We start from the raw sequence: 27,132 nt of genomic DNA, 5'->3' as shown, positions 1-27,132 counted from the left end.
ACCCGTTTTCCGATCTCATTTGTGTCAAAAATAATTTTATTTCTTTTAGCATCTGTACAACTTCTGGTAAAATAAGATTAGACTTTTGCAGTGTTTTGCTTACTATATTAATTTTTGCCAAAATGTTGTACCAAATAACTAACGAACAAATAAATTTAAAAAATTTTATTTTATTTATTAGGGACATTGCAATATTCTTTGTTTTATTATTTCTGCTTTCATCATTAAAAAGCGTAAACAGAGCATCATACCCTTTTTCTAACTCAAATCTAAGAGTTTTTATTGCCTCAATACGGCTTTCCCAGCGGGTATCCGATGAGGGCTTTAGTGTTAGCAAAAAGACATATATTTCATATATGTTATATATTATTCTCTCTAAAATCAAAGTCCATCTTTTTTTTTCCATTTGAAATAAATTTTGATTGATAGAGTCTACAGTTAAACCTTTTTCTATTGATTTTTTTAATTCAAGCCATTTCCTAACACTTTCAAAATGCCCCTTACTGGTTTCGTGTCTTTCTAAATTCCGAGATAAATGTCGCCAGTCACTATAGCCATTCCCCTCATTAAAACTATTATCAGAAGCTTTAAATAATTTACAAGGAAAACAGTACACTGAATCTTTAGATTTTGAGTAAATAAGCCAGGTTCTAGAAACTTTTTCATTGTTAGTTAATTTTTTTTCAAAGTAAGCAGCGCTAAAACATCTATTTAAATTATTAATGGGATAATTAATATTTTTAATTTGAACAGGTCCTATTCCTAAAATCAATAATCTAATATTATCCGTTAATATTTCGGGCCAATATGCTGGATCTTTAAATCGTTCTTCATTTACCTGAATAGCTTCAATGTTCTCAGTTTGCGTATTTGCTGGCGTATTCGTCGAGTGATCATCTTGTTTCAGTTCATCTCCTGATGGTTGTTGATCTCCATCATTTGGTTGTTCTACATCGGCATCGGCTTCAGTTGACGTCAAAGGTTGAACATCCGGCCTTTGGCTTGTTGAAGGTTGAGGTTGAGCCGGTTGTGGGTTCGTTGATGACGCAAAAAACTTTTTTAACGAACCTGATGACCGCCTGTCATCTTTCTCCTTTTCTAGCTTCCTTTTTCGGTATTGGGAACCAGAAAGCCTCTTTCGACCATCAGCCATCTAAATCAACAAATATTTTTTTTAGAATTGACACAAAAATCAGACATTACTTTTTTTCAATTGCTTAAGGCATGAAGTTCTAAATATTTGGAAGATATTAATAAAATATTTTAAACTTACCGTTAACTACACAAACACAATTTTTATACAAAATGTATTAAAAATAAACACTAATCGACAAGTCGCTTTAAAACTCGCAAATTAAAATAAATTAAAAACAAAAGGGTGGGAATTTCTAAACATTACACCCCTGCTTATTTCTGCAGCTCCAAAATACATATTATTTATCACCCAAAATTATTGAAATTCCGCAAGAAATAAATTTCGAGGAATTACTATTGGTGGTACTACGTGGCTCTTTTAATTACGCCGCCCTTATAACATCATCAGCACCGGCCTGAACCCACCATAATTGCGATGCTATTGTTTTTATTACCTGGTCCTGGTACCTATTTATTTATCTATATAGATTATTATTATTATTATAGCAACGATTCGTGGAACAATGATCGGTTTCAGTAAACATTGTATTCTGTTGGCGCCTTAATTATAAGTTTTAAATTTTATAAATTTTTGTTATTCATAATTTTTTTTCATTACTTGGCGCTTTTTTATTTTATTTTTCGGATATTTTGCCGCCCAAAATGAGCGCCGCCCGGGTGCGGCGTACCCCTTGGACCCCCGGCACGGCTCGGCCCTGTTAGATGTTATGTTTGTTTGAAATTTGAAATTTAAAGTGAATTTGGAATTTTTTAGTTTTTAGGATGCTTGTACACAAGATTTTGTTGTCTTACGTAATATAGCACATTTTCTTTCTTTGTTTCTTTCTTTCTTTCTTTCTTTCTTTCTTTCTTTCTTTCTTTCTTTCTTTCTATCCAATCATACCACCAAATTTTCCCAAAATGCAATGATCTCCAATTTTTGTAATAAAATATAAGTATTCTAAAGTAATTGGTTTATCGGGATATTATGTCAGAAAGCAAAAAATGAGATGGTACTTTCCTACACTACATGATTTTGCTTATTGGCTTCTTCAGAACAAAGCTATCCGAACACTGAAGGAAAGTGAAAAAAAATACATAAAAAGGGGAATAAAAAAATATAGGACTGACATATTGGTATAATACCTTTTGTTTTGAAAACATCTTGTCGAACTTGCATTGTCTTATTTATTTAATGTAACACAACGTTTCGGTTAGTAAGTATCTCCAACCGTTATCAAGTGTAAACTCACGGTATAGAAGATAACGGTTGGAGATACTTACCAACCGAAACGTCGTGTTACATTAAATAAATAAGACAATGCAAGTTCGACAAGATGTTTTCACTGTACCATTGTCTACCACCTTCAAAAACACCTTTTGTTTTGAAGGAAAAAATACAACATCTATACTAAAAAAGCATGAGTTGCCTATGTGAAACAACTTTAATCTGAATTAAAAGAATTTAAAAAGAAAATGACTATGGAAAGTTAAATGAAAAAATTAAATAAAATATTGACCAATTATTTAATGACGAGTTAGAGTTGATTAAAAAAGATCCCGATAAAACCTATCTTTTTGATCATTTATCTTACCGTACAAAATTGATTTTTTTAAACAATATTAATCTGTCCAATGCTTTATATCTATTTAATAAGCACAGTCAACTTCATTTATCATTTTACGTTAATATTACATTAAAAAATGTCCACGGTGTTGATGAGAATCGACGGAAAAGAAGATATAAAACATATAGTAGATATATAGATTTCTTCAATGATTCCTTATTATTAACAGTCCATATATAATGCCACCGAAATATAGACTCATAGAAAATAAATGGGCATTTTATCAGGCCCACATAGCAAACATATATTCGAACCTTCAATATTTAATACAATTAATAACCTTTAATGCAATTTAACACTTCAATTTTAAATCTTTAAAGTCAATTTATTACTATTGGATAGAGAAAAATAGATTTTGCTTACTTAAAAGTTTTTAACATAATTTATTTTAAAAGGGGACGGTTCGTGGGTTTTTCAATATAGGATTCTTCTTATATATATTTCAGACCATGATCGATAAAATAATCGTGTCCGTAAAAGGCCAATATTTTCATTAAATATCTATTGATGAGTCTTGTTAGAATTGACCAATTTTCCCAAATCTAATAATTATTTTAAAAAATATGGTCTATTTTTTTAGCTGCATAGACAGCAGTGCTATGTTATGCTTCCCAAAAAGTTTTAATTTTCAACAAAATGTATATTCTTTAGATTTGGAATGCCTTTATTGGAATGAGGTAAATTTTTCAAATATCAATATCCTCTTTTACATACCAGGTTGTTTATTGAGATTTATACTGAAAATTAAAAGCAGGTTTATTAAATTAAAATTGGAATTCCTATTTTGGACGATTTAAAAAATATTAAATTTGATGGTAGTCTTTTTAAAAAATTATATTATTTTGAATTTTTTAATATGTTTTTGAATTTTGATAGAATACAAAAATAATTAAAATAAAAAAAGGGATAAAAACTTAAGGATTAAAATCGAAAAGGAACCTGTTAGGACTTAACTTTACACCTTTAACTCCTCGGAAAAACTGAATCCCATAGAAAATCATTTCATCGAAACGATTTTGATCAAAACCCTAACTTAAAAAAAAAGGAAGAAATTAAAAAGGTACTGTAAAAACCAATATTTGGTCTTCCGATAGTAATTAATGCTTTAAAAATTAATGCTATAGGTAATATTAGTCGAAGATTAGGCTCTTAGGAGAATAATACATTTCTTGCGATAAGAAGAATGTCATTTGGATTAGATGAAAACCTACCTTAAGCCCAAAAATAGCTATTAGAAGAGCTATCTCAGCTGACATCAGAAAATGCATACTGAATTGAGTTATAACAGCAAATATTGCTGAGGCTGATTCTCAAATTCCCACATTAAGTTGGAATTTAAATTTAGAAAATTTACTTTCAACACCTTTTGACATTAGATTTGCACAGTATCAACATATTACGATACCATTGACAACAAGCACTTTATTGTTAAGGCAATATTTAGAATTACTTATCAGAGATCCAAGAAAATTCTCTAAAAAATCATAAAAGTGTATCTCCAGAACATAGAACTTCATTTAACCAACCAATAGGAACATTAGTCGCAATACGCGATTTACGTTTTGCGACTTATGCACTGGGCCTTATGTTGGTCAAGAGATGTCATTTGTCAATGTCATTTTAGCTGTCAACCAACAATCAATCAATGTCAAAGTAGTCAATCGGAGTGATTTGTAAAATTTGTATTATTTCATATCCGAATTGACTTTCCACAATTTGTTCAACACTAAATATTAGTGTATAAGTGAAAAAAGGCAAAAATGACCGTAATTAATAAGGTAGGAATTGTTTAATAACTTATAGTATCATTAAATGTCATATATATTGTCAATTTGACAACAAATTTTTTTGGTTTTATTTTTTTTCAAATTTAAACTATGGGGCAAGATATTTCAATTTCTAAGAAAAAACGTAAGCGCCCCATAAAAAAAGACATTTTAAAAGAAATGGAACATCATGATAAGTTGTGTGATGACAATGATATTGACTATTTTAAAAACAAAGTAGATTCTTCGACTAATTCAATCCACAAACATGTAGGGCATTGGTATTTGTATACATTATATTTATTATTTTACATCATTAATTGTTTTTACTATGTTATTAATGTCATGTTGCTTTGTTTTAACAATTTTTAGATGGATATAGATGGAGGCCCTAAAGGTGAAGGCTTTAGGTCCTATTATATTACCAAAATTGAGGAACTACAACTGATTGTTGCTGAAAAAAGTCAGAACTTACGACGCTTACAAGCTCAAAGAAATGAATTGAATGCTAAAGGTAAGGGTTAAACTTTTGTTCATAAAGAAATAATTCACACATATTTGTTTTTTGTTTAGTGAGAATGTTAAGGGAAGAACTGATGCTTCTACAAGAGCAAGGAAGCTATGTAGGCGAAGTTGTAAAGCCAATGGATAAGAAGAAAGTTCTAGTAAAAGTACATCCAGAAGGGAAATTTGTTGTTGATATTGACAAGAATATTGACATCAATGATGTGACACCAAATTGCAGAGTTGCATTGAGAAATGAGAGCTATACTTTACATAAGATCCTTCCAAACAAGGTTTATTTATGTTTATAATAATTTAGCAATAATAATAATTTGAAAGGAGGATAAATTCAAAATGCTAAAATGAGCTTTTTTAAGTTTCATATTTGTTCAGTCATACAATCAACCTAACGTTAGATACATATTTTCTAAAGTTAGAAATGAAAGGTGAATTTTTGTATTTAAAGCAATTGATATATTGTTTAATGCAGGGCAAGAGCTTTCAACCCTTAGGCACTCTTTAGTGATACCTAAAAGTGAAGTGGAAATTAATACAAATGTTTTTAAAAATTTATTAAGTTAAGGGTTAATGAGCAATAAATATAAAAATTTTTGTAGAGCTCACTTGTCAATGGACAAAGGTTTTGGCTTCTCTGGCCTTGGAGCCATAACAATGCTGTGACACTCTAGGTGTATGCAATACATTTAGAAACATGATAATTAATTTTACATTTAAAATGGTCTTGAAATTAATAAAACATTTACATGAACACCAAAACTACATACTCCATTCATATTCACAATGCAATACTAATTTTCAAATTCCTTCATTACTGCCTCTTTTGAGGTTTCAAATTGTCATTGTCATATGTAATACTTTTAACATTTTTAGGTTTTAAACTATGTGACTTTAACTGATTGGTGTACAAGTTTAATCTTTTATTAATTTTGAACTCAGTTCAACTATATCAATTAGTCTTGTGTTTCTGGATGTATTGTATACACCTAGAGTGTAGCAGCTTTGTTATGGCTTCAATGCCGAAGAAGAAAAAATCCTTCATGTCGATTTGCAAGTAAGTTCTAAAAAATGTTGTATTTATTTCATGTTATTCATTAAGATAAGAACCTAAGGGCTGAAAGCACTTCGTCTGCATTGAACCATATATCATTTGCTTTAAATACAAAATATAATCTTTCATTTCTAAATTTCCAAGAGCAATATAGGCATCTCCCTTCTTCTAATTCCTTCTTACTGGCTTTGATTGTTGTGTTATTCCAGGTGTTGTCCATGATAATGTAATGTTGCTAATATTGTTCCTGTGATTTCCTATGATTTCTGAGGGTGTCACAAATATCATTTGCTGATATAACAATAATACTGATTGGTCTTATTAGTCCAATTCACTGAAAAAATATGATATGATAATTTTTTGTTCATAATTTGAGATATTGGAGTTAAATTGTTTTAATTCTCAATAGAGATGTAGACCTAATATTTAATTTCAATATTCACCCTACAATTAATTTTTATAGCAGCAAATATTTTTATAATCCAGGCTAAATGCACCAATTTAAATTAAAAATAAAATTATGATTATTAATTTTATTGGAAATGGTAGAGGAGCATATAGCTGATTATACCATTCAATTTTACAGAAAAAAAATCCTTGTACAGAAAATGTACCCAAATTGTTTCTTTGTAATGTATAAAGAAATATTTGACAGCTTAAATTAAACTTTTACCTGTCCTAGTAAAAGGTGTGTAGAAAGAAAACAGTACAATTTGCCACAAATAACGGCCACTTTTTTACAAATGTAAATAAACTATTCAATTCATAAACAGTTAATTAAAGAATGGAGTTTGTGATTGAAAAATGGATTATATATATAGCAAAGTAAATAAAAGAGTGCATTTTTTCAAAAAATTATTAATCATTCTTAATGTTACCAGATAAAAGTTATTGGGGAATGTTTACAGATTTTTTTAAACTTTACTTCTCTCAAATTTGTCTATTTTCCCTCTAACCATGAAAAATCAGAACAGCTTATGTCAATTGTAATGGAAATTCAAATAAGTTGTTTAGAATTTTAAAAAATACAAAACTTTTTTTAGAAGTCCTTTTTTTTTAAATCACAAAATACTTTAGGTAAGTATTTTAAGCTTATTAATGAAATTGAAGGTTTTTAGCAATATTACAGCAAATATAATTTTCAAATAAATTATTAAAATACATTGTATTTCTTCCATCAGAACTGAATGGTGTAATTAGTTTTTTTTTAATTTGTTAATAAATTCAACATATTAACAAATACTCAAAATTTAATTGAATTAAAATTTATTTTTTGCATTTTTGATATACATATTAAAATGGGGAGTAGATATTTTAATTAATTTGTAAGAAAATAAATGTGAAATTAAAAAAATGGTGACCCATATGAACCTTATAAGTCAATGAATCCTAAGGCAATTTTTATTTTAATAAATAATTAGTTCTGTTCATAAAAAAAAATTATAAATCTCTGAATATTTATAGCTATTTAGGACATAAAGAATATTTTTGCTTCATCAAAATTAGTTGTTTTTGTGGAAATTTGGGGATATTTTGAAGATATGTTAAATTTGTGACTTATAAAAGTTATAGATTTTTAGGAAGATTACTACAACTCTTTTTATCTTGACGTCAACTACCCTACCATTTTCAACTGTTAGTTGTTGGATAATAATTTTTTTTATTCAATAGTACCTTTAGCCTAGACTATTAAGCAATGGTAAAATATATTACATACAATTGGCATAACTATATTACATATTGCACAAAATTTGCAGTTTTGTGCAAATTTTGTGCAATATCTCTAGTTTATTCCCAATATGTGCTTTAAGCCATAAAACTTAATAATACATTAAAAATATATATTATAGAATTGGATTTCATAAAGTAGCCTGACATTGCCAATACTGGGTAATAAATAATATATTTATATTTCATAAGAATATGGGTACAAAATTGGAATATTATGAAATCTCATTATTTTAAAATGTGGTTTATTATTCAATTTAAACACTAATCTGTTACCAATATGTTTTTTTACCAAATATACCAACAATATTGCATTAAAATGGTCCTAATATGGTATTTCAATATTGAAATTATTTAATCACATTAACTATTTCCAATATATCCTTTAAAACTGAAAAGTATGAAACCTAATAATAATTTAATATTAACTTAAAATATTGATATATGGAATATTATATAATAAATATTGGAATATGTGAAATTAATGATTATTGATATAGAAAACTGCATAAAAGCCATATATGTTTTATTAATAATTAAGCCTGATATTGGTGAATTCTAGTATTTTAGCCAACTAATTTTTTATAAAACATGTATAAATGTGGGATTTTAATATTCACACACATTCTTTAAGTTAGATCAGATAAAGTGGGTTACCAATATCAGGTTAAAAAAAATATTTACATAAATATTTTCTATGATATATAATCTGTCTTCTACATTACATCGAGAGGGAAAGTAAAAAAGGTCAAACATTTATTCTTATAAAAATCGACTTTTACCTGAGTTTCTCTCATGATAAAAATGGTACATAAGATTTTAATAATAAATTTCGTGATTTCCCTAATCAATGGTTACTAAACACTAAAGAAGATTTCTGGGAGAAATATTGGGAAATCATAGAATAATATAGGTAACACTAGTAATGAGAATATATTGGATAAATAAAATATGATTATATTTTTATCTTCTAAACATCAAACCAATGAGTGATGATTAGAAAATTAAATTAAATTTAAACTACATAATAAATATTGCACCAATATTGTACTGGTATTGGGGATGTTTATGTTAAATACCTATTTATTTTGCGTGGAACTATATTCACCCAACATAATATAACTGATTTCAACATTGATATCATATTTATAAATAATTGATAATTTGTTGACCATCCGTGCACTTCCATCACATATAATACTAAAAAAAAAACATTAAGTTGTAGTAAGTAGAGAGTGATTTTTATTACCTTTACAAGGATATAATAGCTCATTTTACAGTATCACAAATATTGTCATTGTATACTAAACACATAATTTAACAGGTTAGGCGTCATTGCGGATTAACATGACCCAAAATTTAATTTTTTTAGAGGTTTGTTGTTTCTGGTGGGTCAATAATAACCACAAGTCGAAATTTTACTTCTTGCAATGTTGTATTAATTTGATCCAGTCTAAGCAACATAACTGAATGGGAATGCAGCTTCAACTGCTTTAGAAACATTTTGTCTGTAGGTTTGAGGATTAATGCAAGGCATTACAGATATAATAAAAAAAGTTCTTTGAATTTTAAAACTGGTTACCATGCTGTTATAGGAAATATGGACATGACATGATGAGATATAGGAATCTATTTTGAACTTTTTCTAACAAAACTTTTGAATTAACATACCAGTTAATTCAAAATGGTCAAATTCAAATGGTCTAATTTATGCATTATACAGGGTGTTTCAGAACTATGGGATCAAACTTCTAGGGGTTGTTCAGTGCAACAGTAGAATCCATTTGAGCATAGGAACCCATGTCCGTAAATGTGTCACTACGCCACTACGGCCCTAAGACGCGTTTAAATTTAGAAAAAATATTAATTACCTAAATAGGATCTGATGCATTGATTTTTACCTTTTTTATGTGATACCATCACAACAATTGTTCAAAATGTCTTCCTCCAACCTCAATACATCGATTTAAACGCCGCACATGATTTCGGCGGACTACACTAAAAATTTGATCCTCGTTTTGAATGATTTCAAATGCTGCTGTTATTCGTCCAATTAAGTCTAGCTCTGATTCTACTGGAGTTTTGTAGACTAAAGACTTTAAGTCCCCATAAGAAAAAATCGAGCGAGGTTAAATCTAAAATAAATTTCGGTTAAATCTAAAAAGCGAGTTAAATCTAAATCTGCTCCACTTCTGGCAATCCAACGGTGCCCAAGCCGCTGAGCCAAATACTCGCGTACTTGTACAGCAAAGTGAGCCGGCGCTCCATCATGCAGAAACCACATTTGCTGTCTAACGTTTAGTGGAACATTTTCAAGGAGTTCTGGGAGAACTTCCTCCAAGAAACGCAGATAAATAGGTCCTGTTAACCGTTCCGGTAGAAGCTATGGCCCAATTAAATAATCATCAACAATGCCTGCCCATACGTTCACAGACCAACGATTCTGATGTTTTCTTGGAAAAATTGCATAAGGATTTTCTTCGTCCCAAACATGGCTATTCCTACTATTAAAAATACCGTCTCTTGTGAAAGAGGCTTCATCGGTCCACAAAACATATCGTAAAAAATTTGGTTGTGCAATGATGTGATCCAGAAGCCATCGACAAAATTGAACTCTAGGATGATAATCGGCTGCAGTCATACCTTGAAGTTTCTGGAAGTGGTAAGGATGGAATTGTTGCTCGTGTAGTACCCGCCAGACAGAAGCGTTACTCATGTATTCATATTCTTAGCGATGTCACGTGTGATATTTGATGGTTCATCGGCAACTCGCTGAAGCACCTCTTTTTCAAATGCGACCGTTCTTACGGTTCGAACAACACCAGTATCATGCATCTTGGTCTTAAACATGCCTGTCTTAGCGAGCCGCCGATGAACCGTAATAAACTTTTTGTATCCAGGATGCTGTCGTTCGGGATAACGTTCATGATACAACCGCGATGCTACTCGTGCATTGCAGTTTGTTGCTCCGTATGCCAAATGCATATCCGCCAATTCTTGATTGGTAAAGTTTTCCATTAGCAATAAATGTTTAAAACTTGTAAGCTATAAAATTTTTAAACATGACATTGAGAATTTTGAGAAGCGTTTATTTTAAACAATTTTCAAAAAATTTTATGGTAATTAATGTTTTTTATAAATTTTAACGCGTCTTAGGGGCGTAGTGACGCATTTCCGGACATGGGTTCATAATTATATTCAAATGGATTCTTCTGTTGCACTGAACAACCCCCAGAAGTTTGATGCCATAGTTCTGAAACACCCTGTATTTATTTATTTACAAACTCTTCAGACATATAATATGATCATTTACAGGGTAGGAGGATTTTACAAAATAACTTAATGTAAGTACATAAGAGCTACAGTATTTTTTTGAGTAGATTTTTAAGACTACTGAAACCTATATTAATAATATCATATTGTTCCTTTACTCCGTTATATCTACACATGTTAATAATAGGAAAATTTTTAAAAATTGTATGTGCACCATCCGCATACAATTCTTTTGAAATTGGTTTTTTTTAACTTTTTCTATAGCATATTTATGAATAAAGTAATATAGAGATATTAGAGCAATACTCTGGCGTGGTTCTTACATATAGAGTATCTTACATGTTCTGACACACTTTAGATTGTTGAAGTTCTTGCTGTTTCTGACAATTAATCCATATATGCTTTGTTAACAATTTCACTGATATGCATTTTAAAATTAAAGTGCAAATCAAAAACAACACCAAGACCCATCTTATCAACTTAAGACAGAACCTCTTTATTAATCTTATAATCATAAGTAATTTTAGTTTGTAAAGCTCATTACACTACATTTGCTAATATGTATTAAAGTGTAGATCATACCTTAATGAGCAACTATAAATTCTGTTAAAATCATCTTGAGGGTTTTTGCAGTCTTGTATATTTTTTATATAATTTTCAGCAAATAATAAAGATTTTGAATTATTAATCTCCTTAGTCAAATCATTGATAAAGAAAAGGAACAGTAGTGGTCCTAGATTGGATCTTTATTGGACACCTGATGTTTCAATAAAATAATTTGACTTATATGCTCTAACAAAAACTTTTTGTTATCTATGTTTTAAATAAGACTTAAAACACTAAACTAAATATTAAAATAAATAAATATTAATATGAAACTAGTACTAAACCCAAATTCTTTATCTCATTTATCTGAAAGAACACTGTGTGAGATCTTGACAAAAGCTTTTGTAAAATCCTTAGAATCTACTTGGAATTTCTTATCCAGAGTATCTGCTATATATTCCATAATGTTACATAAATTTGTAGACGTTTATTTATTTTTACGAAACCATGTTGTCTATCTGTTAGTTTGTTATGAGTCTATATAATAATTGATTCAAAAATCTTTGCAGGACATGATAAAATAGCAATTGGTCTATAATACTGAATATTTGCAGAATATTCTTTTTTTAAAACTGGACAAAGTTTTGGCATTTAAAGACATGTTGAATAATATCCTCAGTGGTTCAGCAAAAAATCCTATCAAAATCCTTTATTATATAAGATGGTATATTACCACATCGCTATAATTAATATAATAGAATTTATATTATTATTAATATATTAAAAAACTAAAGCCAAAAAAGTCTACAGGGGTTGATAATATCCCCGCATATATTTATAAAGATATGCAAGAGTGGTGACAGAGGAGATATCAGGAACTATCGGCCTATTAGCTTGATTAATGTCATTGCAAAAGTCTTTGAGATAATATTGTTCAATAAAATGTCTGAATTTCTAAAACCTAAAATCTCCAAATTTTAACATCGTTTTATAACAGATAAGTCCACAGTAACAAATCTTACAGTACTTTCAGAACATATAGCTGAAGACATATTAAATAAGAACCAATTAGATCTTATTTATACAGACTGTGAGAAGGCATTCGATAAGGTTAAACATGATCTGCTGCTGAATGAATTGGTTAAATTAGGCATATCTGAGGATGCCTATTGTTTTTTGCGATCTTATCTGTCGGACAGGGTACAGCTGGTGAGAGTGGGAGCATGTGGTAGCAATCTAGGGCCTTTATTTTTTATAAGCTTTATTAACTCATTATCCGACTGCCTCTCCTGCTGGTCTACTTATTGTTCGCGGATAATTTCAAATTCTTTAAGACTGTTACATCACGTGAAGACTGCGACTGCCTCTAGTTGGATATAGAGAGTATTAAACAACACCTATGGAATGTCATTGAATGTTAATAAATGTTCTGTAGTATCATATACAAGAAAAATCAATCCAGTAGAGTATAACTATCATATTAGCGGCATTAAATTAAACCGTTCCGTTGAAACCAGAGACTTGGGTGTTGTTTCTAATTCGAATTTCAGGTTTAATAATCATTTCATGTACATTATACAAAAGGCTCTTAAATCTTTGGGTTTTATAATTAGAAACAGTGAGAATTTTTAAATACCAACTATAATAAGATCATATAATGCCTTGGTGAGACCGCACTTGGAATATGCGTCACATATCCTATGACAATAACACATATTGATCAAATTTAAAAAGTTCAAAAAAGATTTGCCAGGTATCTCTATGTTAGAAAGCACAATGAATATCCTTATATGATCTCATATAGGAGATATATAAGGAGGAGAAAACAACAAGATAGGAGAAAACAACAAGCGGTGATATATTTGTTCTTTATTATAAATAACATTAAATATTGTAACTGCGATCTTATAAACTTCATCAAAATAAATGTACTAAAAGTCAATTTAAGGATTTGGAATCCACACAATTTATTTTGTGTTATTTCTGATAGTGTGTCTCCAATGAATAATGTGATGACAATTACGAACCAGTTCCTTAATCAAGTTCATGTGGATTTATTTAATATGTCTTCTGCAGATCTAAGGCTGACCCTTAAAAATAGATATAGGTATAATATAGATTTATAGATACAGTGGTATCCTATATATTTTTTTATTACAAACCATGTTATATTTTTAAGTTAAGGTTTTAATTTAATCTTTGTTGCCGCCTTTACATGTAATTACTCTCTGCTCAGTGTTTGTAAAGAGAATCATAAATAAATAAATCATTAAAATAAACTGTCACAAGTCTTATAACGCTGAGTGTGCTCTGGATGGCACACATCACCTTCAGCATATACGGATTTAAATTAGGATGCAAATGTATTTGCTACACTCTCGCCATCAGTGTATTCAGCATCATATAGAAACATTTGAACTGGAATATTTGGTGAATTTTTGTTGGTCTTTAAATATTGCCAGAATGACCCTCGATCCCTATTTGTATCATATTGAATTCTGTGTCAATATTGATTTTATGCATTTTTATCGTCTCTTTTTAGTAGAATAAGTTGTTCCTACAAATCGTTGAATAGGAAATTGTGTAGTCATAAAAGAAATTGTAGATATTTTTGTGTAATCGTTAACTGAGCTATCATTATTTTTAAGTTATCCTTACCTTTTATTTCACCTCTCTGTTATAGAAATTGTTTTAAGCCAATCTTTAAACAATCCAATGCTTTTAAAATTTATTTAATTATGATATAAATTATTTGAAGATCCTTAGAAAAAAAAGCTGTATTTTAATAGGTTGATCCGTTGGTTTCCCTTATGATGGTTGAAAAGGTCCCAGATTCAACCTATGAAATGGTCGGTGGTTTGGACAAGCAAATCAAAGAAATCAAGGAAGTGATTGAGCTACCTGTAAAGCATCCCGAATTATTTGACGCTCTCGGAATTGCCCAACCCAAGGGAGTCTTATTATATGGACCTCCTGGTAAAATTTTGTTTTTCTATGCTTATAGAGATTTTACAAAAACTCTTTTTCTTTTTAGGTACTGGAAAAACTTTGTTGGCTCGTGCAGTAGCACATCATACGGAGTGTACTTTTATTCGAGTGTCTGGCTCTGAATTGGTGCAAAAGTTTATTGGTGAAGGCTCCAGAATGGTGAGAGAGCTTTTCGTTATGGCTAGAGAGCACGCGCCTTCAATCATCTTTATGGATGAAATCGATTCTATTGGATCTTCTCGTATTGAATCAGGTATGTCATTAATAAAAAATAAAAACAGGTTGTAATTATGAAAATATATTAAAATAGAAAAAATAGTTTGATAAAATATTTTTGTATGTAAGAAAGCAACTTTCTATATGAATTTTCTAGGTTCCGGTGGAGATTCTGAGGTACAAAGAACAATGTTGGAACTCCTCAACCAACTGGACGGATTTGAAGCGACCAAAAATATAAAAGTGATCATGGCCACTAACAGAATAGATATCTTAGATCCGGCTTTGCTAAGACCTGGTAGAATCGATAGGAAGATTGAATTCCCCCCACCGAATGAGGAAGCTAGGCTGGACATTCTTAAAATCCATTCTAGAAAGATGAACTTGACCAGGGGAATCAATTTAAGAAAGATCGCCGAACTGATGCCTGGCGCTAGTGGTGCAGAAGTTAAGGTATGTTTTAATTTTTTATAATAAAATAGTTTTAAATAATTTTTGGATTATTGTCTATAATGATACACAAAAAAATCTAATATTTTTTTATCTTTTATTGATGTTTTTCTAACTCTATATATAAATGTGAATGCCTGTCGGGAGTGTTGTGTCACGCCTAAACTGCGCTACGAATTTGTTGTCGATTTTGCAATAACATGCAATAATAAAATAATGTTTATTTCAAAGTTAATTTTATAAAGCAGTTATAAATGTAATTTGAGACAGGATGAACTTGTAAGTTTGTGTGTGTTTCCAAACAAAAAATATGCCTATATCTAGTTCCTACAAAATAAAATCCAAGTGTTTAAACAGTATTATACTTTTAAGCTAATAACAGTACCTAATATTATCTAATTATCATTAACATAAAAGAGAAAAAAGATAAACATAACAGAGTAAGGAAGAAAAAAGCGACAAGTGTTTAATTTAGGAAAGCAATTGCTCAAGACTTGTTAAGAGCATCCAAGATTTAATTTTGAAATATGGTTTTTTTCTCAATTTAAGAGGAATAGTGCTGCAAATTTTTTGTCCTGTATAAACCAGAGATCTTTTAGTAAATGAAAAGTTTATTTTAAGTTATTTTATATCTTGTTGCTGTAAGTACTTACAAGTTTATTTTGGATAATTTTATCACTGTATAGGAGTCTTATCACTGAATTTATATATGATATATGGTGAATTTGAAAAACTCCTGCCTCTTCAAACAGGTCAGTTGATGGATATTTTTTATATTAAAATAGACAAATCTTTAGTAGTGCTCTTTTGCATGATCACAAGTGGATCAAGAACCTTTTTGACGGATATCCTGCGTCCAATGGATACTAGTAATAAATATAATATCACAGTAACAGCACTATGTATAGGCTCTCAGCAAGAATGATTTTTCCTTTAAAAAAATTCAACTTTTTACAATCATTGAATATGTATAATAATCCGCTTGTAAAAATCCTTACCGAACTAATATCAAGACTCTCTATCAGAGAAGTTTAATTTGCAAGTGCTTGGCTCTACAGGACTGGATTTAAAATATTTCATATTGTTTTTTTTTGCGTATATGTATGATTATTTCGATTTAAAGATCTTTATTTTATATTTAGGATTTTGTTAGAAATGTGCACATATAGGATTGTATGTTTGAAAAAAAATTAGCTTTATCTTAGTTTTTCATTCATAATATCAACTATCAAATTTCTTAAACTATAACAAAAAAACTTTATCTTTTGTACATTTTTCTTTATTTATATTTTTAAATTACAAATGATGAAATTTATGAATGAATGAAAACAGTCAGGATTAGGGTCTTCGTCAGCAGTCATTGAACAGTGGTTAATGTAATATTATTCCGTTTAGGTAAAGCTGTGATGATAAAAAACGGGATTTTGGTATAATAAAAAATCTATACAGATTGTTCAAACATTTAATTCTTGTTTATACTGTGTACAATATTCAAAGCTATGCTCATTTTCCTTTGACTAATAACGAACACTTGTTTGTGTTTTTTGGTATTAGCCTTTTCTATAACGATTTCTCAAAATTTCGTCCGTCGTCATTGATCATCGGAAAATTTTGGAGTTTTGGAGTATTTTAACTTTTATATCATGTTTTTCCCAAGCTTTAGGAACGGTCTTTGAAATACCCAATTCCTGTTTAAAACACTAATCACGATCCAACGCTTCTGCTGGATCGTGTTTGGTCCAATTTTAGGGCACTACAAGCCGTTCTTATTTCTGAACCTTTTCGACACACCGTTCTTGTTTATTGTGGCATTTATTGCAGTATTACGGGAAGAAACTTTTCTCAACATTTGCAAAAAGAATCTGTATTTTATATAAAAAATAATTATGATAAAATAATCATTGTAGTAATTTTTTTTGAATGTTGGTTGTTTGGGTTCATCCTTCATAAAACAATTACGATTTCTTTGTTAACTGTAATCTTGTTATCATATTGCAAAAAACGTATTGTAAACCTCTCATATCTATATAATTATATGTATTCGGATATTTTCGAAAAACTGAAATTCTGTGCATGTGTGGGTTTGGTGATAGAACACGCACTCAAAGAAAAGCTGCTTAATTATTCAATGAAATCCATCCTGATCGTTCTCCGATATGTCAAAAGGTGGTGAATAGAATAGAGGCTAAATTTAGAGAATTTGGCCAAATTAGAGATCTGCCGAAATCTGATCGACGTTTTGGTTTCTTTGGAGGAAAACGAGGAAGAAAATGCATTCACTCCTCTGTCGCAGATGGGGTTCATTTACACATGTAAAATCTGAAGTTCACCGAATAGTTAAAAGCACAATTATATCACCGTATTGGATATATCCTTAGAACATTGAAAGGCTAGAAGTAGCATGCCGTGGAACTATGGGCAGGTTTGTTTGCTTGCAACATCTCTGATGCAATGATGCCAAGTGCTTATAGAGAAATAGCAAAAATCACTTTATAATATCATAAAAATTTTCAGTTGTTTCCGAAGGCACAAAATAATACTACTGCTTCCCTTTAATAAAATATCAAGCATTTTTTAAAAATAAATTTGATAAGATACTCTATATTGAAGTCAATATAAGTTAAGTAAATGAAAATAAAGTACGAAGAAACGAGAAAACGGTAATGGCATCGCAACGCCGCTCGATCGCATTGTTTATGTCACAGATACAAGCACTCTTTACCAGTGACGTCGTCAACAAATATTTACCTGATAAATTTTTATTAATTAATAATTAAAGAGTTTGAGTATAAGTAATATTACCATTTATGAGCTATTTATGTGTTTTTTTTAATGGACTTCATTAGAGGAAGGTCCTAATGAAAGGCAGCATTTTTGTCAAAGCATTTTTATGAAAATTAAATATTTTATTAATATAATATTATAGATTTCTTAATAAATCATGTTTTAAGACACAAATTTTTAACATTTTGCAAAATTTTATTGTTATTGTTATATTGGACAAAACTCAGTTTTACATCACTTACTTACATCACATAATATATACTTCTATGCTGCTGACTTTTTCAAAGGAACAGTATTGCTTCAGCCGAAAAAGTTAAAACTACAAGGATGTTCAAATTGTGAAGAAGTTGCAGGTTTTTTGTAGGTTATAAGATTTGTATTATGAGTATTTAGCCTGTATAATGGTTTTGAGACATTTAATAGTGACCTATATAATACCTAATACCAAATATTATATCATATTAATTTTAATACTAAAAAACAAAGCTAAGAATAAAGACTATGTACAATAGATTAGATTAGAGAGTTTATTAGTAGTAATATACAAACAAGTGCTTTTACAAGTCAAATAAAATATGTAGTATGTTGGGCTTTTCCATAAAATCATGTTATTATTTCATGTAAGTATTTTAATAATGACTTGAGACATCTAATTTAATTTCTTTGGCGCAAATTTGCTTGTTGCAATCTTCGAATTTTAATTTTTTGTTTTTTATTTTTTTTCCATAATCTGGTGACAAGTGATTAAGCTCTTGAAACGGTGGAATCATCAGTGCTTAGGTCCTCAGGATATCATTTTGATTTTACCCTAGAATAATATACATAAAAATATAGTATTACCGTAATTAAAAAGAAAAAATTAAAAAAATGTATTATGATAATCCAATTGATCAATAAAATGTATGTTATTATAGAGAATCTTTGTAATGTCATACATTTGATTAATTGCATTTAATTAAACAAATATAATACAATAAAATGCCATATCACTTTTAAATAAGATATATAGAATAGGATGATACATGGCATAAAACTAGTAGTCTATTTTGAGTGTATTTATACCTTTTCCTTGGCAGAGTCAGGGAATGTGTAGCAGTTAAACAAAAACGGCTTGGATGAGAAATAGTAATTGTTGACCTAGACTCCACGGTTACTGTAGAACTATAATTCTCAGATGCAGTTATTGTTGATGATGAATGATCAGATCTGTAATTATACAAAATTTGGTGTATCAAGAATATTAATCTATTTTAATTATCCATACGTGTCTATATTAGCTTCACTGTTTGTACTATATACCATTTTGAAAGCTAAAGAAGTTTTTGCACTCTTCAGGAAAGCTACCCCTGTAGCTTTAAAGGGTAAATCACTTGGTAAATTAACTGAATTATTGGCTGCTGTGTTTTTAACCAGTGCATCAGAAATCCTAGTAAAAAAATAGTTTTACACACATACCTAATTTAATAAGTATTAGGTATAAATAAATCTTATATGAGTAACACTAATACTTTTTGTGAAGAAGCTGTATGTTTTACAACATAGCCCAAGCACAAGTTTTAAAAGGTTGTTTTTTTAGCTTACATAATGTAGTAAATAAAAGCATGCAAACCTTTATCAATAATTCTAAGGTAAAATATACTCATACCTATAAATATACTAGAAAAATATATTTAAAAAAATTACCTTTGAGGTAGAGCTGATTTTTTTAATAAAGTCTGGCTACTGATAATATTATCTCCCTTATATCACTTCTAAGGATGTGATCTGAACAAACAAATATGTTCTTTTTAAATGTGTTGATTTCCATTAATGAAACCCATTGTTCCCTTTGGGCATAATCATTGGGCAATCTATAATAAGTATTTGATATTTAATCAAAAAGCAGAAAAAAATTACAGTAATAAATTAATATGTGGTGCCATTTACTATATATATTATTGTAAGTTGCAATAAGGTAAAACAAAAAAAAATTATGGAACAAATTTTAAAGAAAGACAAAATTAACTTTATACATAGATATCAAACTATATATAGATAGGTACATAGGTATTATGCATTTTTTCTGCCAAAACAACAAAAAAAACATAAAATCCTGTAATAAAACCAGGGACAAAATTCTAGTTTTATATCTTTTATAGCCTATTAATAGATGAATATGTTCAAAAAAATATTTAGATTTAAAAATATAAATATGTTGGTATTTTACGCACACTTTCACATTCAAATTTTTATTAGGTTTATATCTATAAGATCCCCTATTCTACGTTTATGATGATGGTTACCCCATGTTGTGATGTTATGAAAGTATCGGTACTTACTTGTGAAAAGATCGGCTTGAATCACGTTTTTATCATGATGCGGGACAAACGACACAAGTTTTTGCCATCCTAGCAATTTAAAAAAAACACTAAAACGTAGCCTTTTTTCCTTTTTAAACCAAAAATTAAAGAAAATACACGAATCCCGAATATAAACAAAGAGCCGTTTGACAGATGACACAACGCGTATGGTTTAGGCGCTGAAGCTCCGGTGTTGTCGCTTCAAATTTTTTAGAAGCAGTTTTAGGGATAAGAATGTTAATAATTTTGTTTTTTTTTTGCTTAAGGATATTATATTTATTCTTAAAATAGGTTAATTGTAGTATTTATACTTTTTATTTTAAATTTTCCTATAAAATATAACAGAAATAAGTTAAATTAACGTTATAATGTTTGTTAAAATATAGCTAAAAATTTCCTCCGTTGGAAATTTGTGTCGACTTGACAACAGAGAATCGGCACATATGTTTGTAAATAAAACACCCCTCTTGCCCCTGTGCACATGTTGGACTCAAACAAAGTTGTTGTTTACTAATTCTAGCCTTTCAATGTTCTAAGGATATATCTTCCGTATATCATCGTATATATACCGTATATCACCGTATTGGATCATGGAGCTGATACCACTACCGTCAAAAACTAAATGTATAGTGCGGAAAAGTAATAGAATGCACCTATTATACAAGGTGTTCGAAAAATAGACGGAGAAATTTATAATAAAAAATTAAAATTAAAAAAAAAATATCACCCTGTGTCTTGAAAACTGTGCATGCGAACCCATGTTTATAGGAACTTTTTCTCATATTTTTTTACAAGGAATCATCTATTGAAATATCTCCGTCTATTTTTGGAACACCCTGTATATTATATATGTTCTTTGAACAGACTTTAATGGAACAAGTGTATCTCGATTGTCTCCACTTTGAATTAGTTCTAGCATTACTAGCTTTATTTCCAAATCCATTGCACCCAGACTATCCTGAGGAAGAATTAATTTTCCAACAAGATACTGGTCCTCCATACTATGCTGCCACTATACGTACATTTTTGGATTAAATCTTTTCCAATCGGTGGATAGGAAGGAATTGAATGGCCTGCTAGGTCGCCTGACCTAAGACCAACGGACTTTTTTTTGTGGGTATACCTCAAGTCGAAGGTATTTGTTAATAGGCCAAATAATCAAGACGACTTGAAGGGGAGAATTCGCAGTGATGAAAAGTGCGCGCCATAACTCGGGAAATGATTGAAAATGTGCAACGAGAGATTATTGATCGCCTTGGATATTTTCAAGCCGTGAATGACAATCATTTCGAATATTTAATTTAATTTTTGTTCTTTTTTTATTTGCTACATGAATCCTGTTTTATTCGAAAATTGACTTTAGATATAGAACATGATGTATTAAAGATACGTAGAATTCCACGCGAAATTCAAAAATGAAATAAAAAAAAGGTGGTCGAAATTTATTACATTATATTATTAAATATTATACAAACTTCACGTACAAAAAAACGCAACTTTGAATAAATATCGACGGGTCCCAGGGTTTTTGCAAAAAAAAAACATCGCTTAATTTTAAATGAATTTAGATATAACTTTTGGGACGCACTATAAATAGAAGTATTTATGTGTTTACATACGTCCTCCCTACTAATATAAGAAACTGTACCGTTGATTGAATATTTGGGAAGATGACGCAATCCTCTGTTAAAAAGTGTACCCGGTCGACTATCGGATTGCCGTTCAGTTTCGTGCATCGTGTGGTGCTGCCACGAAGCGTCAAATCTAGGAACGATTTATTTTAGCTGCGTGGACTTGGCTTTTGGCTTCTTTGAGTCAGGTTTTCAACGACGCTGGAATCTCCGGTTACGCGGCCGTGTTGGATATTTTTTTAAGACATGGGATGATGCCGCCAACTATGTTTTTATTATTTTTTTTAACATACAACACAGTGGTGTCATTTAGGTGGGTCAAGTGATGAGTGATCTACTAAGGGTGGAGACATTGAAATTTCTTAAAAGTTAAGTTTTATAAACAAATAATTACGTTTCAACGGGCACTCTTATTTCTTGCTCTAGTTCTGTACAGACATCCACAAAGTATTTGTTGCAAATGTTTGACATGACCAGAGGATCGTTAAAAAGTTGGTCTTGTTCATCCTTAATAACCAATGTATTGCTTTTTTGCCCTTGGCTCCACCGGTTATCTTATTTATGATTTTATAAACTTTTTTCATATCATTCTTGTTTCTATTTCTATTTTGTTTTTGTAAAATGTATACTTTGTTATATTTATTAGTTTATTTAAATGATTTCTATAAGCTTTGTAGGTGTTTGTAATTCATGATCGTAATGTTTCTGTAGGCTCTTCTGCAGTCTATTCCTGTACGTGTTTAATTGAGGCAATCAGTCCTCTTCACTTTCTTTTTAGTGTTTTTAAACACTTCTATTATCTCAGATGCCTTCATAATTTTTGAAGGTTTTTAACAAAAATAATGGTAGCGTCTTCAGAGTCCTGAATTTCTGTAACCTCCAGTCATAGTTTGTGAAGTTTAATGTTAATAATTCCAAGTCATTAATTTTTTAATTTAATTCCAACCATAATTGGATAGTGATCTATGACACAAATAATATATAGCAATTTATTTGTTTTGTTGTTGTGCTGGTGTTGATAAAAAATGGATGTAAGCAGGAGTCTGAGTCATATCTAGTTGTTAGTTTAATATAAAGCAGAAAACCACAATTTGAGGTGTTTTATCAACACTGAGATATTCATTTACTGTACTGCTATTTACGTCCTTCAAGTCAATATCTATATCCTCTGTAAAGATTTCTATATTATTTTGCAATTTGTCATCAAAAAACATTATCAGCGAATCATTACTATTAAATCCTCTTCATTATAGTATGTGCTATAACTTTCAATATTAAAATATTTAGAAGATGTTAATTGAAAACACTCAATACACAACTCACGGCAAAAATAAACACATCACAATGATTAAATTTTGCTTGTTGAAATAAAAGTAATAATTTATTAAAATTTTCTTGGTGAATTCTGACTAGTTATTACTTTAAGACTATAAAATTAATAAATTTTTGCGAAATAACCAAAAACATTACATTAGAACACCTTGCCAAACTTTAAAACGGTTTTATTTCAATTATTCGATTAAAAAACAATGATTTTGAAAAATCCAAAATTACACAACATGCATTCGACAATAACCATAGAATAAACTGGAATGCTTCCTCAATTTTAGCAAAGGAACCAATTTCAAAATTACATAAACTAAAATATAAATGCTTAGCTACTTGTTGAGTTGATTTTGATAATACATGGATTCCTTTGTTAAAAAGAGAGGTAGAACAGGGCATTCTCAAAATTAATTAATAATTTAAAATATACGATATTCATATATTTTCTATCATTAACTTACATTAAGATCACACCCCTTTAATTTTAAAAGAAGTAGATAACCTTTGAACTTTTTGTTATCTTTTAAAACAGTTTGTCAAGCTATTAATCAACCGTGAAATTATAAAAAAAAGTATTTAAAGTAATGAGTTGTAAAAGAAGTATTAACGAGAAATTTAAAAGATATAGGTAAGGTATATTTTGTTCATATCTTTAATTTAACTTTATTTACCTTGATAACGGTAGTAGATATAACTACCGAAACGTTGATTCAAATTAGGTATTTTTATTTAAAAAGTAGGTCTTCTCGTTGTTTTTATCGTTTTTAATTTTAATATTCATAACAAAGTTAGGTAGGATATTAAAAAAAAAAACGAGCTCAGAGATTAATAGATTAAACCTCAGCTCCTAGGTATATAAAAAAAATATATTATACCTTAAGTAAATTATTGTATTTAAAACTTATTGAACTTAAATTAAATTAAGTATAACGAAAGATATAATTAAAGATTTACGTTCATATTTCTTCTAAATACGTGAATAAGTCTATTTTCTTCTTCTTTTCAATTTTTGAGCATGTGAGATAGTATTTTCTAAATTGATTTTTGCTATAAGTGACATAATACCCAATAAAATAAGTAACTCATAACAGATCTAAGTAATAAAATACAGTGAAAACTATTTTTGCGTGATTACTTAATTGAAAATTAAGACTTTATCTCATTCATGGCACCCTATAACATAACATATATTTCCTGGTTTCCACAATTATTTATCCACTCAGCGAGTATTTCTGGCTTTTTTAAAGGGAACTTAAAAAAACTTATAATATTGTTTGTCCTTTTTTTCACGTTACTGCATCCACGATAAACGCAAATATTCATTTTAAGTGACGGCCTATTAACAAGTTTTATTTGAAAACAAGCAAAATAAATCTGCTCAATTAAAAGTATTAAAAAATAATAAAGGAAATTCAAATTTAATAATCTAGGTGTGTGCCAAAACTCCTAAGCCTGTTCGTCCGCTCTCCAGACAATGAAATGATACACGAGATTTTTAAACGAGATTGGGGCGCGCTTCTTGTTGCGCCATCTATCCGCCAGCCGCTTTTAGTGGCACGATTTTGCCCGTAAGGTTGCGCATCTTCCCATATTCTCAATCAACGACTGTACTTAAAAATTTGACATTTTCCATGCAATTTTGTTACAGCTAAGTAGATGTATATTAAAAGTAATATATGGTCTGAAAAGTGTGGTGTTCTAAACCGTTTTAATTAAACTTCACTATGGAATTAGAAAGTCAAAATAAATAATTTCCAGATGTAACTTTGTATGTACAACGAATACTCCATTAAAAATCCAGTGGACTCCATTAAAAAACCCAAAGGCTATATCTTCTAGTTATTCATGCAATATCTGAAAAAAAATTGGCAGGTCATGCAATAAAACTCTCCGATTAGAACACAGGGAAATAGGAATTAAATAAGCAAAAAAGTGCTACTGCCTTGATTATTAAAGTAAAAATAAATAAATAAAAAATAGAAAATATTTGAAAGCTACTGGGATTTTGAAACAGTAAAAGATACAAGAAAGTCGGTTAAATTATAGCAAAGTTGCATAATCTGATTCTTCTTAAAATTAAAAAAAATCAATTATATTCAAATATTTTTTAAAGCCCCAAAGCAAATCAATGACACACACCCTTGTAATTACCTTTTTGGTATTATTTATATTAGTTTTCATATGAAACTAAAATTAATGATTAGAGTTTTTAAATTATTTAGAAGTTTTTCAGAGGATTAAAAACTCCAAAGCTTAAAATGACTTTTTTTGCAAAAAACTCATCAGCTTTCATGTGAAACTAAAATCAATATAGCGTTCTTGAATTCTTGTTAATATGTAAGTGCAATAATACATCAACGGGAAAGTAATTAGGGCTATTTAAATCTAGTATAATTTAAAAACAAAACAAGTTGATTATGGACGCTAAAAGACGAAACGTCGTATAATTTATTTTGCTCTACGACTTAAAATGACGTTCACGAAAATCATTTTTATCTCTTTCAATATCGGTTATATCCGCAAATATTTATAAATTGTCTTTTTTGTTCCTAATACCAAATCCGAATCACTAAGATAAAAATACAATTAATTATTTTGAAAAATATTTCATGACCTTCACTAGTCAGTCATATTACAATAAAATGAATTCAATTGTAGGGTGTATGCACCGAAGCTGGTATGTATGCACTCCGAGAGAGAAGAGTGCATGTTACCCAAGAAGATTTTGAGATGGCAGTGGCTAAAGTTATGCAAAAGGATTCTGAAAAGAACATGTCCATCAAAAAGTTGTGGAAGTAATTAAGTGCTTTTTTGTATCTTGTATTTTTAAGTCTGTTTATCATAATAAATATAATTCTCTAGCTTTAATTTTTTTATGTCCTATGTTCTTTATAAACCCTTTCAAGCGTTATAACTTATTTGGAGCAATATTATCCCTTCATGAGAAAGATTTTCAGTTTATATCTTAATTGTTATTAAATTTCTTAGATTGAGGTATGTACAACTTCATATTTTGTTCAGTGTACAGTTTAACATTTTTTTAAAATTATATTGGCACCAAATACACAGATTTTACCTAATAGGCATATCATTAAATGAACTTCTAGTTATGCTTAAAACATTACCTGCAATTCTGTTGGTCTGGTTTTAAAATGACTTATAATGACTAGAAACTGTCACAAATTAATACAGACACTGAGGACAGTCCCAATCAATTTCGCATAATTTCTAAACAATTATTAATCAATTTCATAACTGAATTTCCAGGCGCAAAATGTAACCATAGCAATTATGCATATATTTTTATTTCACTATGAGTCGATGACATAATTTTCAAGTGTCAATACAAGCCCATCATCAATTTTTCGATAATCACTTCAAGCTGATCCTTTACCCTTTGGGTCGGTAAAGCCTTTAGTACACTTAGATAAGAATCTGTTAAACAAAATTCAAGTATTAAACCAAACTAAGTAATTTTCTTTGAACTATCTGCACCATCATAACTAAGTGTGCCTGTGCTAGAACTGGCCTTTTAATCAACGCAACTGCAGAGAAGGCATCCCTGGAAACAACCTCTGATAGACCGATCAGGATCGTTGTGAGAGAAGTTGGATCTCCGCTAAACCAAGTTTACAGGACATCCTGACAATATTAAAAGTTGATGAATATACGGTTTTGGGAAAGAACATGCAACTTTTTGATCTTGTACAAAACCAAACTACTGGTATTGATAATTGGTCAATGATTTAA

At 29.6% G+C, this 27,132-nt stretch overlaps 1 protein-coding gene and 1 long non-coding RNA gene across 3 annotated transcripts; one reads left to right on the top strand and one right to left on the bottom strand.

Moving 5' to 3' along the window:
• Positions 1-4,385: 4,385 nt before the first annotated feature.
• LOC126746550 (26S proteasome regulatory subunit 8) lies at positions 4,386-26,250 on the top strand. 2 transcript variants are annotated; one of them, XM_050454861.1, is made up of 7 exons: positions 4,386-4,540; positions 4,901-5,042; positions 5,102-5,325; positions 14,438-14,624; positions 14,683-14,889; positions 15,010-15,305; positions 26,041-26,250. In XM_050454861.1, exons 1-7 carry the CDS (start codon positions 4,523-4,525, stop codon positions 26,179-26,181), a joined length of 1,215 nt encoding a protein of 404 aa, XP_050310818.1. In that variant the 5' UTR covers positions 4,386-4,522; the 3' UTR covers positions 26,182-26,250. The 2 variants fall into 2 exon arrangements, with proteins under 2 accessions (XP_050310818.1, XP_050310817.1); XM_050454860.1 differs by lacking the exon at positions 4,386-4,540 and adding an exon at positions 4,638-4,798.
• LOC126746562 (uncharacterized) lies at positions 18,652-19,442 on the bottom strand. The gene is made up of 3 exons (XR_007663927.1): positions 19,351-19,442; positions 19,149-19,292; positions 18,652-18,894 (listed from the first exon to the last, which is right to left on the bottom strand). It is a non-coding gene; the product is annotated as an uncharacterized LOC126746562 (long non-coding RNA).
• Positions 26,251-27,132: the final 882 nt, after the last annotated feature.

The sequence above is a fragment of the Anthonomus grandis genome, chromosome 17 (genome assembly GCF_022605725.1).
Source record: "Anthonomus grandis grandis chromosome 17, icAntGran1.3, whole genome shotgun sequence".
NCBI classification, from domain to species: domain Eukaryota; kingdom Metazoa; phylum Arthropoda; class Insecta; order Coleoptera; family Curculionidae; genus Anthonomus; species Anthonomus grandis.
This window is presented reverse-complemented; position numbering and strand designations above follow the sequence as displayed.